Genomic DNA, 17,712 nt, shown 5'->3' with positions numbered 1-17,712 from the left:
AACTTAGCTAGATATGTTTACCTCTGCTTATCACATGTTTTGCTGATACCACAGTGCATTTCTATTTACTTTGCTGTAAGATACTTTTCTTATCTGGTGAAAGTCTAAAAGTAGAGTTAACTGGTAGGCTAAAGGAAGATTTAAAGGAAGTGAAAGCCTTATTTTTGAGATGTCTGTGACATAAAAGGAGTTATAAGCCAGAACTGAGTCGAATGGTCAGAGAAAGGAAATTAAAAGCATTTTCTCCTTCTTCTGATTCAAATACTTTCATATTAATTACATTATTCAGTTTGATGTATATTGTAACCAGATAGATATAGAGTAGTATTCTGCAACATGCTCCAAAGCATTCAGAACCTCCTCTCAATGTAGAACAAGAATGTAGAATTACAAACTTCTGTGTACAGAAGTTTGCATATGTCCTCCAAGCTATTTTTCTTTTGAGAGTCTTGATCCTCCCTCACACTAATTTTCATTTCGTACAGGTGTGCAGATCAGTGAAAAAGCTTCTACTTTTATCACCCAATTGCTCGGGAGTGTGAGCTTTGAGAACATGGATCCTTTCTATAGAAGAGGAATTTCTTATCTTGGAACTGTAAGTCTGTACATGGTTTCGTTTCATTTTCTTGGATCACGGATTGCCCTTTGAACATTTCTGGACACGATTTTCCTACTTTCCTAACACCCTTGCAGCCTTCCTGCATCTGATAGACAAAAAAAAGTCCCTGGGGAAAAGAAAGCAATAAATACAATTATAGATGTCTCCACTTTATGTTATCTATTTAATAGAACATCTTTTTGCCTATAGGAATATCATAAAATTACAAATAAATGATCATATTTATGAATAGAAAAATTCCTTCTCTCTAGAAATGTGACATTTTGAGTTTTAAAAATTAATGCCTTTTTTTTTTTTTGGACAGCTTAAATTTTCCGGTCCTAATAACATACCGATGGTGAACAAGTTATTGCAATTGGAGCTCAATAACAGATTTATAGGCAACTACACCACAGATGAGAATGGGGAAGCTCTATTCTCCATTGACACTTCCGATATATTCGATCCAGAGTTCAACCTGAAAGTAAGACATCAAAGAGCAGACGAGATCCCAGAAAGTATTAGTGTTACGAATGTTGAACATTGCGAATCTCTTAAAAGATCATTTGTATTAAGAATGTATTTTAGGGGTGCCTGTGTGGTCCAGTTGGTTAAACAACTGACTCTTGGTTTTGGCTGAGATCATGATCTCAGGGTCATGAGATCGAGCCCCCCAAGGGCCCCGTGCTCAGCTCAGAATCTGCCTAAGACTCTCTCTCCCTCTCTCATTGCCCCTCCCCTCTCTCTAAAAATAAATAAATCTTTTTTAAAAATAATATATTTTAATGAAGTTTTAAACTTTAGAGTATTTTGTTTGCTTATTCATTAAATAACACAGGAGAATACTTATTCAAGAGGATGAGATAATAGCCTGGTACAATTGTTACAAAGTCTCTACCAACCAATATTTTCCTCTGAGAAACTAGAGATAGTTCATGAAAGTAATTTGGCCCTTGGTTCCCCTTTGATCATCTGATGCATAGATAAGGGACATGCTATGATTTCTATTTGTCTGCTTCTTAAACAGAATTTTGGAGTTGAACAATTTGTCTGTGTACAAATACAGCTGTAAGACACAGGGCATAAGGCTATTCTCTGACTTCAATTACAAAATAAAAATAAATTAGGGTAGGCCTAATAACATATATATACAATTATGGTCATGTTTTATATACAAAAAAGAAGGAAGTGAGGTTATTTTTTTACTTCCAAAAACTTGATCTTAGAAACCTCAGCCACATGCTAAGTTTCCTCCCTACTTTGAGGAGATAAGAAGCCTTCCATTCTGGAATAATTTCTGTCCTTAAAAGTCTTTATAGCTCTAAGATCCTGTGCTTTCCTTTTCTTACCAGGCCGCATATATTACTCCTCCAAGCTGCTATCCTCCCAGCTGGCTAGCACCTGAGTATATGGATGCTCATTTCTCAGTTTCACGCTTTTACTCCCGAACCAGTAGCTTCCTGAAGATTGTTCCTGAGCCAAAGCAACTTAGATGCAATCAGCAGAAAATTGTTACTGTGCATTACTCCCTAAATGGGGAAGCATATAGGGATGATTCAAATATCAATTTCTTCTACTTGGTAAGTCTCAGTTGCTGGATCCTTGGGTCTTGTCTAATTGTCTGCTTAGCATAGTGCAGCTTAGAACAGGTAGGTCAATCATGCCATGGTAGCTGAGTGCAAGCTGACCTTCTCACTTTGTTGTGAATACTGTTGGATCTTTTAAGAACAAACACAGAAACAAATAAATGAACACATAAACGAATAAGCACATTAAAAGATCCAAGGTGATTTCAGTTTCCCTACGGTTGAAAAACTTACTCTTCAGAGTCCATTTTAAGCACTCCATTAAAATTCATGTCAAGTATTTATGACCCTTCATGAGAGTACATTAGGCAGGTGCCAGAGAGTAAGGTGGAAGGCTCGTTTTGATAAGCAAAAGAAATTGGCCCTTTTGGTTCTGTCCCCATATTTATCCATCCTGTCCTTATCAGACATATTGAAAGGTGAAAAGCTAGACTTTGCTGCCCTGTGGATGCCTCCATCTTACAAATAAGAGAACAGTGATGAAGTGAAATGACTGGGCTTACTCAAAGCTAGAGAGACTAAATAATTCAGAGCTTTGTACAGCCCCTTGCACAGCGCACTGCATATTATTCACCAAGTTTCTAGCACATAATAGGCTTACAATTAATCATCGTTTCTGTGTTCTTTTCCAAGTTGTGCAGAGTTGACTTTTAGAACTTGTTCATAGAAGCTACCTTATCTTTGAAAGAGAATTATCATTAGACCATTCGTTATCCATTTTTTCGTTATCCATTTTTAATGTCTATTAAATGGTATATGATGTTAAATATTGTGTTTTCTTTATTCTGCACAGGTGATGGTAAAAGGAGCTCTCTTCCTCGGTGGACAAAAGGACATCAGAAACAAAGGCATACAAAATGCATTCATTTTTTCCTATGTACTCTGCCTTCATTTTTCTTTCCTTTTAAGGAAATGTTATAGGGATAGAGTCAAGAGGTTAGGAAGAGCAACTTAACGTTAATGATCAGTGGCTAGAAAGCAGTAGCATGGCCCAGGGTATCCTTCCAAATATTTCAAAAAAAGATTTCAACTTGTTTCTGTTATTGCCAGATTATCAAGCACATTATAGAAAAGTGATGTCCAAAACCCAAATATCATTAATGCCTAAATTATGCAGTCTTTTTTATTTGTGTACATCATTCTCATTATATAATTGATTTAGCTTTAAAATAAAGCCCAATTTGCTCTTCCTATGCCATTCTCTTTGAGCTCAGTGTAGCCAATGAGCCAGGAAACTTTGGGCACTGTATCTGTTAGTGACATTTCTTATTTACACAGCCTGGAAAGGAAGCTTCTCATTCCCAATCAACATCACTGCTGATCTGGCTCCCGTGGCTGTCGTGCTTGTCTACACCCTTCACCCCAGTGGGGAAATCGTGGCTGACAGTGTGAGATTCCAGGTTGACAAGTGCTTTAAAAACAAGGTGATGTTTCTTCTATTTCTTGCCTGTCTCGAGAGAGAGCAGCGGGCAGTTTTCTCCCTGTTGTCTTCTTATGTGACTACCGTCAGCTTTACGTGGTGATCTCACACTAAATATTGGTGTAATTTAATTATTAGAAATGAAAGAACCCCCAAGCAGAATGAATAACCTTGGCAGCAATGCCAATACTGAGATGGTAGGAGGATGGTGAAGGAGATGACCTCACAGAGAGTGAAGGGTGAGAACGAACAGGGAAAACATAAGTACAGGGATCTAAAAACACTTATTTGGAAAAGATTGAGTTTATTCAAATTATTTTTCATGTATCAAATTTATTTATTCAAGTTATCTTTTAAATTACCTGACTCTCTTTTCCTTCCTCCACTCTAGGTTAGCATAAAGTTCTCAAAGGACCAGGGGCTACCAGGCTCCAATACGAGTTTCTATCTGCAAGCAGCCCCTGACTCATTCTGTGCACTCCGGGCTGTGGATAAAAGTGTTCTTCTACTGAAATCAGAGCAACAGCTGTCAGCTGAAAGTGTAAGCTCTCTGACTTCCTCATTTTCATCCGGACCTCTTACCCTTCAGCTGATGTTTTTATTTAAGATGAAACATGTTAAGAATATCAAATACTTTCTCCCTTTGTTCCCTCATGGACTATATATTTTATTTTTCTTGAAATCTAGAGTTAAACCTCTGTGTTGAAGGATATGCTTGGAAACAGTCTAAAGTTGTTATCTATTAACAGATCTTATATTTTCTTTTTTTTAAAACCATTCATTTTTTAAAATAAATACATATTTTAAAGATTTATTTATTCATGAGAGACAGAGAGAGAGAGAGGCAGAGACACAGGCAGAGAGAGAAACAGGCTCCATACAGGGAGCCCGACGCGGGACTCGATCCCGGTCTCTAGGATCAGGTCCTGGGCTGAAGGCAGTGCTATACCACTGAGCCACCCGGGCTGCCCCAGATCTTATATTTTCATATGCATTTCCAGACCAGTGGTTCTAGAGTTTCACATCAAAATTGTTTCCATTAGTAACAGTTGAATATTTTTCCTTATTTTTTTTTAGCACAAGGACATATAAATATTGAGATGTATGATCCTATTTACAACTAATTTAATAATTTAACATTTTTTCTTCTTATTAAAATTATACCTGTTGCTTTAAACTATTTGAGCTGCTATAACAAAACACCCCAAACTAGGTAGCTTATAAAGAACAAAAAGATTTCTCACAGTTCTGGAGTCTGAAATTCTGAGATGAGGGAGCTAGCATGGTCAGGTGAGTTCCCTCCTCTGTTTTGTAGACTCCTTGTATCCTCACATGGTGAAAGGGACAAAGGACATCTCTCAGGCATCTTTCACAAGGGCATTAATCTCATTCTCTACTGGCTTCACATTAATGACCAATTCACCTCCCAAAGGCTTCACCTCCTAATTCCATCACATTGAGCATTAGGATTTCAACATGTATATTTTGAGAAGATGCACACATTCAGACCACAGCACCTGTGTAGTTAGAAAATGTGCAAAAAAAACCAAAGGCATAAAGAAGGAAATCTTTAAAATCATTTATAATCTTAACACTTAGACATATATTTTTTATTTCACAAAATTTCACAAAATGGACTTTTATTGTACAGAAGTAAACATTTCTGATGCAATTGTTTAAATCTCTTTTCTGAAGGCATATGCATTTTACAAATGAGATCTCACTTAAAAATGCAATTTTGCATTCTGCTTTCAACATACTAAGTAGACCTAGTTTTAAATATAAAGTATAAAAATTAATTAATAACTACACTAACAATTATTAAACATGACATAAACTGTACATTTTTCCCCAATCTAAAAGTTAAGTACATTTACATTTCTTACTGGAGCTAAGAAGCTTCTAACTGATTTCAGAGTCAGAAAAGTATCAACAGATAAAGGATAAACTTACCTATAAATGTGGAAAATGTATATATACTTTTTTCTAAGAGTTTAATGGAACAAGAATAAATAGTTTCTGCTCATTCTTACTACAACTGAAGGTAGCAAGGTCTTAGAAAGACCATCTTGAGGAAAAACCATGAAGGGTCCATCATTAGAAAATTCCAGAAGAACTTCACCAGACCAGAAGATTCAAGTGAACCAGAATATAACACAGAGCCAAAACTAGTTGCCCTTGTTTACTATCTATAGCAATATTAACACTGTAAGTCATGTTATATAAATGAGTTCCAATTCATATTGTTTGTAGTACGTTTAAAATTATGTTTCGTAAGTTTTTTAGTTTTAAACAATTTTAAGTATTTTATTTATTTTATTTTAAGTGGGGAGCACTTGGTGCTAAGCACATGGAGCTAAGGTGTGGGGCAGAGGGAGAGAGGGGGAGAATCTCAAGCAGACCACTTGAGTGTGGAATAGCATTTATTTAATTTTTCTCCTTTTAAAATTTAATTTCCATCCAATTGATACATTATCCTTGCTTTACTGATTTGTGGTACTACCTTTTTCATATACTGTATTTCCGTTGGTAATTATGTTTATTTCTGGAATTTATATTCAATTTCATTGGTCTATCTATTATTGTGCCAGGACCACACTGTTTTAATTATGGAAGCTTTGTAGTGTGCATTAATTTTAGGTAGGAATCAATTCCTCATTTTCATCCCTCAGCTTTTTGGTTTTAGAATTTCCTGAGCTATTTTTCCAAGTTTGATTTTTTTTTTCCCATGGCAATTTTATTTTTGACTCATCTAACTCAAAAAAAATAGTTTACTGATATTTTTATTGTGATTGCATGGTATTCATAAATCAAATTAACTACATCTTGATAGTGAGACGTCATATCAAAAACAAGGAATGTCTTTTCATCTGTTTAAGTCTACTTTTGGTCTTTCATGAACTTTAATTTTAAATCATTTTTATATAGTTTCCTATTAAGCTTATTTATGAGCATGTTAACTCTTTTGTTGCTATTATAAATGAGATTTTCTCTTCTCTTATACATTCTAACTTGTTATTGTTTGGGTATATGGGAGGTATTCTTTGCATAGTAATTTTATATTTTGATGACTTACTGAATTCCTTTATTGATTTAGTTAGTTTATCAATGGTTCTCTAGGCTTTCTAGGTATATGATCTATATCAGCAAATAGAGATAATGTTCTTTCTTCTTTTTCCCCAATGCATCTATATTTTTTAAATTTTGTACCTAATTGCAGCACAATGTTAAATTGCAGGAGGAATAGCATTTTTGCCTTATTCTGGACCTTAACAGAAATAACTGGTAGACTATCCTATGCCTGTTGCTTTTGTGCATGGTAGTTTCTTCATAACCTCCTCTATTTCTTTTATAGAAATTAGTCTGCTTAGGCACTGTTTCTCTACTGGTGTCAGTTGTAGCAATTTTTATTTTCCTAAAAAAAGTAAGCCTTTAATATAGCCTTTCAAATTTATTTGTACTGAAAAGTGCAAAGAAATCTCATGATGTTTAAAAATTATGTGCTCTATACCCTATGATCCAGCAATTGCACTACTGAGTATTTACCCCCAAAAATACAGATGTGGTGAAACGAAGGGGCACCTGCACCCCCAATGTTTATAGCAGTACTGTCCACAATAGCCAATGTGGAGGGAGCTGATATGTTCTTCAACAGATGAATGGATAAAAAAGAAGTGAGATAGATAGATAGATGATAGATAAATAGATGATAGATAGATAAATGATTGAAAGATATAGATAGATAGATAGATAGATAGATATAGATAGATACTCATTTTTCTTAAGTTTCCTTTAACCTAGAACACAGTCTTTCTTTGTCACTTGTGAAAATGCTATTTTTGAAGAACATAAGCCAAATAGGTTTTTTTGTTTGTTTTTTGTTTTTTGTTTTTTTTAAGAGAGTGTATGAACAAGAGGTAGGAGGCAGAGGGAGAAAGAGAATCTTAAGCATATGTATATAATGGAATATTACTCAGCCAACAGAAAGGTATACTTTTTGGGCAGCCCGGGTGGTTTAGTGGTTTAGCACTGCCTTCAGCCCAGAGCCTGATCCTGGGATCAGTCCCAGACCTGGGATTGAGTCCCACGTCGGGCTCCCTGCATGGAGCCTGCTTCTCCCTCTGTGTCTCTGCCTCTCTCTCTCTCTCTCTCTCTGTATGTGTCTCATGAATAAATAAATAAAATCTTAAAAAAAAAGTAAGGTATACTTTTAATGTATACCTTAGATTCTAATCTATAGCAATTGCATCATCATTTTTTAGAAATTCTATAATATTTGTATTTAGCATTTCACTGAAAACTCACTTATTTATTTATTTGCCTGGGCTTTTTTTCCTTTATATTTGAAGTCTAATGGTTTTATTAAAACATCTATCAGAAAAAATAAAGATAAAAAATAAATAAAACATCTCTCAGAATCTATTGTTTGGGGGAATTTTTACCAGATATTCAGTAGACCTATGCATTGTGTAAATTCATCTTTCATTTCCAGATTTTGTCTTGAATTATAATTTTAAACATTAGTTTTTCTATTTTCCTCTTTCTAGAAAAACTCTGTAACTCTACTGGATTTTCTTTGCTGGCTTTCCAATTCAACTACTCTGCCTATGCCTCATTTTAATTTCTTTTTCTCTCATTTTCATTCTATCTTATATGCTGCTTTTTAAAATTCTCTTTCAATCTATTTTTTCTTGAACTTCTTATAGAGTTTATTTCTGATATTATTTTGACTATTTCCAACTTTCATAAATTACCATTTTATTTCTTCCTAGGTTTTGTTCACTTTCATTTTTTCTTTATTGAATTTCTAATTCATGGTGCTTTTTTAATACCCCAAATGAATGTTTGAGAATATTTGATTTATACAAAGTGTTTTGGGATGGCTTTTCTGTGTACTTATTTATTCAGTTAGTTAGTTTCTTTAGCAGAAAAGTTACATTGGCTAAAATGTTTCAATTTTCTATTGTTTAGCATTTTCTATTTTATCTTATTCAATTTTCTATGGAATTACTTTTCTCCAGTTCTTGATATTTTTCTGGACAGTATTCTTGAGTAAAGAGTGCCTTTTCCTGTTATTTTAATGAAATGCATTTTCTTTTTAAAAAAACGTTATGGTAGGAAATAGTGGTGGAGAAATTGGCATATTTTTTTCTCTTTCCAAGGGACATCACACCTGCTCTAATTATCTATTTCCCTTCAGCTATGCTTTTGGGAGCTGCCACTTCCAGGCAGATTCATTTCAATCCCCTTTCCTGTATCCTATATTGAGTCTAAAAACTAGGACTCATATTTTGATACAGAATGTTATGTTTTCTTTATCTGGAGTAGATTTGTTGTATTTCCTCTCATTTCTCCATCTAGTCTCTTCTTTCTCCTTATACTCAGTTAAGTCTTCCCTCTCCAACTTTCCATACCCTCAGATTTTCAGAAGTATGGAGCTCTGTTGGAATTTGGTGTTAATTTCTTTACTGACAAGGAATTTGAAGGTCATGGTATTATCTATATCCTAGTAATGTTAAAGATACATCTATGCGTTATTATTTCTCTTTGACCTTATATTTGTTTTGGAAGGATATTTGAGAAGATTTAGAATCAGCTACCAGATGACTCGGGGTCCTAGCATTATAAATGCAATGGATCATCTGTAAACTAGGCCTTGGATTAATCCACAGATCTTCGGTCATCTCTTTCTTACAAGCTATCCTAAGTCCTAACCAAAGCTGAAAAATGTTATGAACATGAAATTGACCACCTCAAAAAAAAAATTGAAATTTTCCTCTTCTGAAAGGATAAGTTGACTCAAAAGTGTTAGATTAAATATCATGGATCTGCTTTTTTTTTTCCTTCAAAATTTTTATTTAAATTCTAGTTAGTTAACATAGAGTACAATAGTGGTTTCAGGAGTAGAATTCAGTGAGTGATCCATCATTTACATACAACAGCCAGTGCTCAACATGACAAGTGCCATCCTTAATATCCCATCACCCTTCTAACCCATCACCCTCAATTTGTTCTCTATCTTTAAGAGTTTGTTATGATTTTTCTCTCTCTTTATCCCCTCCCATATGATTATCTGTTTTCTTTCTTAAATTCCACATATGAGTGAAATCATATGGTATTTATCTTTCTCTGAGTGACTTATTTTGCCTAGCATAATACCCTCTAGATCCATCCATGCCATTGTGATTGGCAAGATTTTATCCTTTTGGATGGCTGAGTAATATTCCATTGTGTATATATACCACATCTTTTTTTATCTATCTATCAGTCAGTGGACATCTGAGGTCTTTCCATAGTTTGTCTATTGTTGATAATGCTGCTATAAACATTGGGGTTCGTGTACTCCTTTGAATCTGTATTTTTGTATCCTTTGGGTTTTTATCTAGTAGTGCAACTGCTGGATCATAGAGTAGTTTTATTTTCAATTTTGAGGAATCTCCGTACTGTTTTCTGGAGTGGCTGCATCAGTTTGCATTCACAACAGTGCAAGAGGGTTCCCCTTTCTCCACATCCTCACCAATGTCTGTTGTTTCCTGTGTTGTTAATTTTAGCCATTCTGACAGGTGTGAGGTGGTATCTCATCCTGGTTTGGCTAGTATTTTTCTGATTATGAGTGCTGTTGAACATCTCTCTATGTCTCTGTTAACCATCTGGATGCTTCTTTAGAAAATTGGCTATTCATGTCTTCTATGTGATGGTTACTTCCTTAAAGAAAAGAACAAATCATTACAGCACAAACCTTGCCAATTTTGTAAAAATAAAAGGAATGCTTAAAATCATTGCGAACCATGTGATTTTTCTCATAGGTGTACAGCCTGCTTCCAAATATAGAACTATATGGTTATTTCCATCATGGTCTCAACCTTGATGATGGCAAGCTTGAACCTTGCATTCCTCAAAAGGATATGTTTTACAATGGTTTGTATTACATACCTGTAAGCAACTATGGGGATGGAGACATCTATGATATTCTCAGGGTAAGATCATTTAATATTTTTAAAATTGTTTCATCTCAATTTTGATTTTAGTATTCATTGTGCATATCTATGTTTTATTCATTGTATATTTTTCTTCCTATTTGTAGAGATTGGTGTCCATAATTTGTTTAAAGATCATTCAGAAATTGTCTTATTAAAAGGAGATATTAATTTTTGTTGATTTTTCTCTCTTTTGTTAAAAATAAGTGACAATGAAGTTATGAAATCTCATGTTTAAATAATGAAACAGTCAATTTATTGCAATAAATATTATGCAGAAATCATCAAATGAAGATGCTAAAATATAGTGCGGGCTCCATCTATATCTAGGCTATCAATTAGATATGCTGAGGCCTCCACAAAGGGATCTTTATAATTGAAGTTAGACGTATAGGAGAAAAAGGGCATATAATTAGACAGATGTTAGTTTTGTCCCAGCTCTCCACAAGACTGACTATGCATTATGTGTGTATGTGTGTTTGTGTTTGATGTTAATTAGGGTGATGATAGTGCTTATCTCATAAGTATTTCTCCCATCAAATTAAATGGGGAACAATTTAAAATACTTAGCAAAATCCTAGAACAAAAATGCTAGACAAATCCTAGTGCTTATCATTTTTGTTCCAAACTAAAAACTTTCCATACATCAAATAAAGGTGACTTGAAAATCCCAGACCTTGCTAGTGGAGGACACCTGTATTTATCATCTACTTATAATTATAATATAGTTAATAGCCCTTTTTTAGATCTTACATGAAAGAAATTCACCACTTTCTTTTGTTGTTTGTTTCTTGGAAGGGTATGGGTCTGAAAGTCTTTACCAATCTTCATTACCGGAAACCAGAAGTATGTTCAATGGAGGGAAGGTTGCCATTCTCTAGGCCATCATATTCAGCCCCAGAAGAATATGCACCGATATACAGTTATGCCCCATCCAGAATTGCATGTGGGTAATCTAGAATTTTGTATCTGGGAGATGGCTAAAAGAATTCATAGAATTGGGTGTATTTGGGATAAAGCTATAAAAATTGGGGTTTACATGTGAATTATGCCATGTCTTTGGCTACAATTAGAAATCCATCCGCAAGTGAATAAAGCAGGATAAGGCTGACCGGAAATGGTTTTGTTTTGCTTTCTTTTTTTTTTTTAAGAAAAAATTTGCTTCAACTATGAAAGTTTATTTTTATTGGTAGAACACAATATCAGAAGAGCATAGAAAGTAGGCAACGTGTAGTGATATAGGAAGGCAGTCATTACAAGTGATTATGAGACAGAAGAATGAGGTGTCCTTAAAGGGCCCTTATTCCTTTATGTATAAACCATAATACATAGAGTTCAGGGCAAAGATATTTTAACTCCCAGAGAGCCAAAAAGCTGGCATCAGAGAAGCATGTTCAAATACCAGTCCACTTTCTATTGGAAAGGCTGTAAGCACAAAAAGTCAGCCATAGTCTTAGATAAATGAGGTAGCCAAGAAGATTTTCAAAACAGAAATTTAGACAGGGAAGCAAAATGCAACAAGATCATCAAAGTGGAACTAAAATCGAAGCTGAATTCCAGGTCTGAAAAAACTTGAATAACACCCTTAAGTCCTTCTACATAACATTGAATTAGTATAGTAATTGAAGTCGGGATGATCATAAAGATGAGTACTAAAACTATTCAAGAAAAGTGAAAGGCCTGACAACTTTAAACAAGGGTGGACTCAGTGAGGAGTCAAGAAGCCCTATGAAGTCCAGAGTCTGAAACTACTCTGGAGTCCTAATCAAGAGGTTGGGCTTTCCATTTTTCTGCTACTCAATGACACCATATTCAGTAAACTTTATCAGAAACATTTCAATTTTTTAGTATGTTTCAATAAAATATTTTGAAACCCAGAATCATTCATTTTAATCTCTTTTTTCTTCAGTTATGCATTTGTTAAGTCACTCAAGAAGCATTTATTGAGGCCAGGAACTGAGTCACACATTGTAAATGCAGTGGCTTATTTTCTACTCTCCTGGAACTTTTAGTCTAACAGGGAAGCATTATAGTGAAACAGGTAATTCCAAAAGCCTTGGGAGAGTGCATTATATGGAAAGAATATGAGTAGAAGACATTAATTTCAAATCTCCAAGGGCCTATTATATGCCCCTAAAGGAAGTAGCATTTATACCAAGAAGTGAAAGATGAGTAAGACACCACCCACCGAAAGAGATAGAAGGGCATTCCAAGCAGGGAGAAAGTACTCTGAAAGACAAGCTAAGAAGGTAGATAGCTATGTAGACCTTGTAGGACATTCCAAGAGTTTGGAATGCATCTTAATCAATAATGCACTATTGACAAGTTTTCAGCAAACAATCTAATATGTGTTTTTAAAAGATATCTCTGGCTGCTCTATGGAAAAGGGGATTGGGATTTGGGCTGTTTGTATGAAATATTCTAAATGCTAGTAATCAAATTGAGAGATGGCGGTACTTGGACTACCATAAAAAGACACTGGAAATAGAAAAACGTGGATAGATTTGAGAGCTGTTTTCAAGCAGTTTTCATCAGATTGGTTAGGATGGGAAACTTAGGATGGGGCATGGGATCAAGGACAATTCTTCAGTTTCTGATTTGGGCAAGTGGATCTTGGTACCTCTCAAGGAGACAGGAAATACTGGGGGAGGATATAATCCATTTACTTTTGGAACAGTTTCATTTGAAATGCCTAAAAAGCATTTTAGAAGAAATGTGTGCATAAGGGTACGACATGCATAAGTCTGTGACTCAGAAGAAAGATCCATGCAGGAGACACAGAGATGGTGGGGCAGTCATCAGCTCACACATTGTAATGGCACCATGTGTGAGGATATGGAGACAATGTATAACGCAAAGAAGAGGAAGACCTAAAACAGAACTCATAGTAACAAGTCGAAGAGGGACTAATTACATCCTCAAATGAGAATGGCAAAATGAGAGTGGCAAAGGAAAAAGAACTAGAAGGATGTGCTATCACAGAGGTTAACAACAGTGACAGTTTGAAAGGAACACAGTGATGAAGAATGTCAAATACGGACTAGAGGCAAGGCAAATGAAAGAAAGTGTCCTTTAGAACTAGTAATATTAATGTCCCTAGAAACTTTAGGGAAAGTAATGTTAGCATAATGGAACTAACACTATATTGTCAAATGAGAAACTCTATTCAATAAATAAATATAACTTTCTCTAAATTTGGCTGTGGAAAAACAATGTAGACCAATTGTTGTTTTTGTCTGTTTGTTGCTGTTTTTAGTAGTGGCAGAGATTTGAACATCAAAATGCTGATGCCTTGGTTGAAATGTACATTTATTGGCAATGCCAATAATGCCAGGAGCAAAGCCCTATTTTGCTTCACACTGACCATGTGTGGATAAAGACATAGCTAAAATATGTGTGCCATTGAAACCCATACCTTCATTCTCTCCAAAGAAAGCATTCTCTTTTCTTTCAGCTCATGAAAGCTTGAGGGAGAATTTTGACTATGTAGGACAGGCTATAATAGAAACAGTACGGACAAACTTTCCAGAGACATGGATATGGGACCTTGTCAGTGTCGAGTGAGTTTTTGAGTTTTCTCTCCTGTGTCTTTATTTCTATTTTCTTTTTGTGGTTATTTCTTCAAATTTATTTCTGGATATATAAATCAATACCACATTTGTAAAATATGTAATATATTCATTTGTATGTACTGACCCCATATTTCAATTTTTTCCCCAACATTCCTCATTTATTAATCTCATGCATATAGATGTAAGCTGCCTCAATTTTTAAAAAATAATTCAGTGTTTAAAGAAATGTGACATTTTTAAGGATAAATTTCATAGAAATCCAGCTCTCGAGATTGTTTTTTAATGCCCTGTCTAAACATCTTAACTTACTTTTAACCTTTGGTTAATATACCTTTGCTTGCTCTGGACTAAATTTAGTTTCCTTGTTTAGATAAAGAATGCATTTTATCAATGATCTCTCCTTAGTTCCTCAGGCTCAGCAAATCTGTCCTTCGTTATTCCTGATACTATAACACAGTGGCAGGCAAATGGCTTCTGTGTGAATGGTGATGCTGGATTTGGCATTTCATCAACAGCTACCCTGGAAATCTCCCAACCTTTCTTTGTTGAAATGACCTTGCCTTTTTCAGTTGTTCGAAATGAACAATCTGATTTGATTGTCAATGTCTTCAGCTACCTGAACACATGTGTAGAGGTAAGTTGCTGCCTTTGACATGGAGACAAAAATCTAACATGGCCAAGAGATCCCTCAATGTTTTCCTTGACTATTGCCATCTTCTTTCTATTCAAGTGCAAAATGGTACTACAAAGTGATGAGACCTGTTTCCATATTCCCTGGACAAAAACTGTTGCTTTAATTCACAGCAAAGATTTAAATACTACTTGACAATGTCCTTTCATAATGATGAGTGTTCTACCCTATTTTTCTTCTTGTGAGAAGTCATTTCGTATCTTTAATTTTTGCTAACTTAAAATAGTTAACTTTCTCAAGAAGGGAAGAAGAGTAGTAACAGTACAGTATTTAGAGTGTCACCCTCATTGCATGACTGTTTTTTTAGATTTCTGTTCAGTTGGAAGCATCCCAGGATTTTGAGGCAAATATCAGCACCCCTATAAACAATGGCAGCGAGGTTATCCAAGCTGGAGAGAAGAAAACATATGTCTGGACTCTATTACCTAAAATATTGGGTAAGCAGCTATGTATATGCCAATGTCTCATGGAAAGCCAGTGTCTTTTTTTTTTTACTTTTAATTCCAATATAGTTAACATATATTAGTTTCAGGTGCACGATATAGTGATTCAATAATTCTATATGCTATTTAAGGGTCATCATGATAAGTATACTCTTAATCCTTGGGATGGGTAAAATAGGTGAAGGGGGAAACCAGCCTATTTTTATTCCCTTCATTTATTTCCCTTACACCTTCTGCACGAACAGAATTTTCTCCCTCCCCTTTTTTAAAATTCTCAATTAAAAATTCTATTTAAAAAAAATTCTATTTTTATCATCTAATTCCAGTTGCTTATGCTTATGTAGAGCAAAACTACCATTCAATTGCATAAAAGCATAATGTGATTGAAATACAATATAAATGCCAATTTTCATGATTTATCAAATCCATACATCATATACTAAAAGAAGATTATATTTTCATTAATGTGGCCTAGTTCCTTCACTTCTAACTTACTCCTTCGCCTATATCATAAACATGTAACCTACCAAAATTTCTCCTCAATCACAATGATTGCCAGGATTTGCAAATTTACTAATTATATCATGAGACATCAAAAATACTGAACACTTGGATGGAGATCAAACACTGAGAAGAGTATTGTCTTCAAGCTTATACTGTCTGCAATATAGAAAAATAAATTTGAAAATATCTTGTTGAAAATATAAGGGAAAGGAAAGGTAAAAAGAATCTAGTAAACAGAAAACACTAGATGTGGTAGAGGCATGATATGCATTATCACTTATGTAAAATACTGTCATTAAATTTCCTTTATTTCATGTCCCATATTCATTGTATTATTTGGGACAGCAATGGGTTTACTTATGAGATCATTTTAGTTCACCTGTGAGGTTGGTCTGATTAAAACTAGTTTTCCTAAAAAAAAAAAAACAAAAAACTAGTTTTCCTGTTAGATTTTGTTTCTCAATTGTTCTGACTATAGTAGGTCTTCAAAAATCTAAACCTGGCAATTAAGATAGAATACTACATGGCATTTTTTATGGCAACTTTTATGACACTAAGTGGGGGACATAGTTCTAAGAATGGAGAATCAAAGGTTTTCTTAAAAAGAAACAAATGAGACAAAACACAACAATAAGCAAAAACAAGAATAGTAAATATATACTTATGTATATATTTATTATAGTATATATATTATATATACAATTTACTATATATAACTAGTTATATATTTACTATATTATATGTATATTACTATATATAGTATACTATATAATATATATACTATACTATATAGTAATATATATATATATATATATATATATATATATATATTGGTGTTTAGGCATACAGTAATACTAAACCAAAAGAATGATCCTTTTCAGTCTTCTAATTTTGACAAGGAAACTGAAGATCAGTTTTAATTTCATGATCTGTGATTCACAGGAAGTTAAAAAAAAAACTACTCCTTGCTAACACTAATTTAAATCTAACGCCCTTTCCACCATGTCATATTTTACTATTTTTGTTTGTTCAAATTTGGGGAAAGTTAGGAGTCCTGGTTATTTGATGTTATGTCTGCATATTGGTCTATGTAACCTTCATAAACAATCAATTATCAGGGAATTGGCTCTGTTGGCTTTGCAAATTATTATTTTTCCTTAAAATTTCTTACTTTTTAATTAAGTAAATGAATCACTTATTTTTTGGTTGGTTGGTGTTTAAAATTTTTTTGTTTGAGTATAGTTGGCCCACAATGTTACATAAGTGTCAGGTGTACAACTTAGTGATTCATCATCACTATAGGTTATGCTGTGCTACCACAAGTATAGTTACCATCTGTCACCATACAAGGCTATGATGATATTATTATATATTCCCCCTATTGTGCCTTTTAGTCCCATGACAATTCATTCCATAACTGGAAGCCTGGATCTCCACTCCCCTTCACCCATTTTGCTCATCCTCCCCCACCCCCATCTCTCTGGCTACCATCAGTTTGTTCTCTGTATTTATAGGTCTGATTCTGCTCCTTATTTGTTTATTTATTTGTTTCTTGTGTTTTTAAGGTAATGAATCATTTATTCAATGTAAGGAATCTTGAAACAGGTAAAACAGAACATACCAAATTATCTTCAAGCAGGAGAAAAAGCAAGTTATTTTGGTCAAGCATAAATATGATGATAGTATTCAGTTCATTGGATTCAAGATGTGGTTCATTAGACTCTAATCATTTCCCTTTACAGATGGACCAGTCATCAATTTAACTTATATTCTGGAATGTTTCCCAGGTAAAGTGAATATCACTGTAGTTGCTGAGTCCAGACAAAGTAGTGCCTGCCCAAAAGAAGCAACTGAGCAGCAGAATCTAAACTGGAAAGATACTGTGGTCAAAAGTCTGTTGGTAGAGGTATGTGCATACAAA

At 34.3% G+C, this 17,712-nt stretch overlaps 1 protein-coding gene across 3 annotated transcripts in view; it reads left to right on the top strand.

Annotated features, from left to right (window-relative positions):
* The window catches only part of LOC121480055 (ovostatin homolog 2-like), a 52,177-nt gene that overhangs the window by 11,979 nt on the left and 22,486 nt on the right, over window positions 1-17,712 (top strand). For 2 of the 3 annotated variants that reach the window (XM_041736327.1, XM_041736328.1), the window contains exons 10-21: window positions 486-595; window positions 924-1,082; window positions 1,951-2,178; window positions 2,978-3,032; window positions 3,463-3,608; window positions 3,996-4,145; window positions 10,411-10,581; window positions 11,380-11,527; window positions 14,036-14,141; window positions 14,559-14,787; window positions 15,152-15,281; window positions 17,534-17,697. In XM_041736327.1, coding sequence (XP_041592261.1) covers window positions 486-595; window positions 924-1,082; window positions 1,951-2,178; window positions 2,978-3,032; window positions 3,463-3,608; window positions 3,996-4,145; window positions 10,411-10,581; window positions 11,380-11,527; window positions 14,036-14,141; window positions 14,559-14,787; window positions 15,152-15,281; window positions 17,534-17,697 — 1,796 coding nt within the window. The remainder of the gene's footprint in view (window positions 1-485; window positions 596-923; window positions 1,083-1,950; window positions 2,179-2,977; window positions 3,033-3,462; window positions 3,609-3,995; window positions 4,146-10,410; window positions 10,582-11,379; window positions 11,528-14,035; window positions 14,142-14,558; window positions 14,788-15,151; window positions 15,282-17,533; window positions 17,698-17,712) is intronic. The other variant, XM_041736329.1, reaches the window with a different exon arrangement.

Source organism: Vulpes lagopus, chromosome 21 (genome assembly GCF_018345385.1).
Source record: "Vulpes lagopus strain Blue_001 chromosome 21, ASM1834538v1, whole genome shotgun sequence".
NCBI classification, from domain to species: Eukaryota; Metazoa; Chordata; class Mammalia; order Carnivora; family Canidae; genus Vulpes; species Vulpes lagopus.
This window is presented reverse-complemented; position numbering and strand designations above follow the sequence as displayed.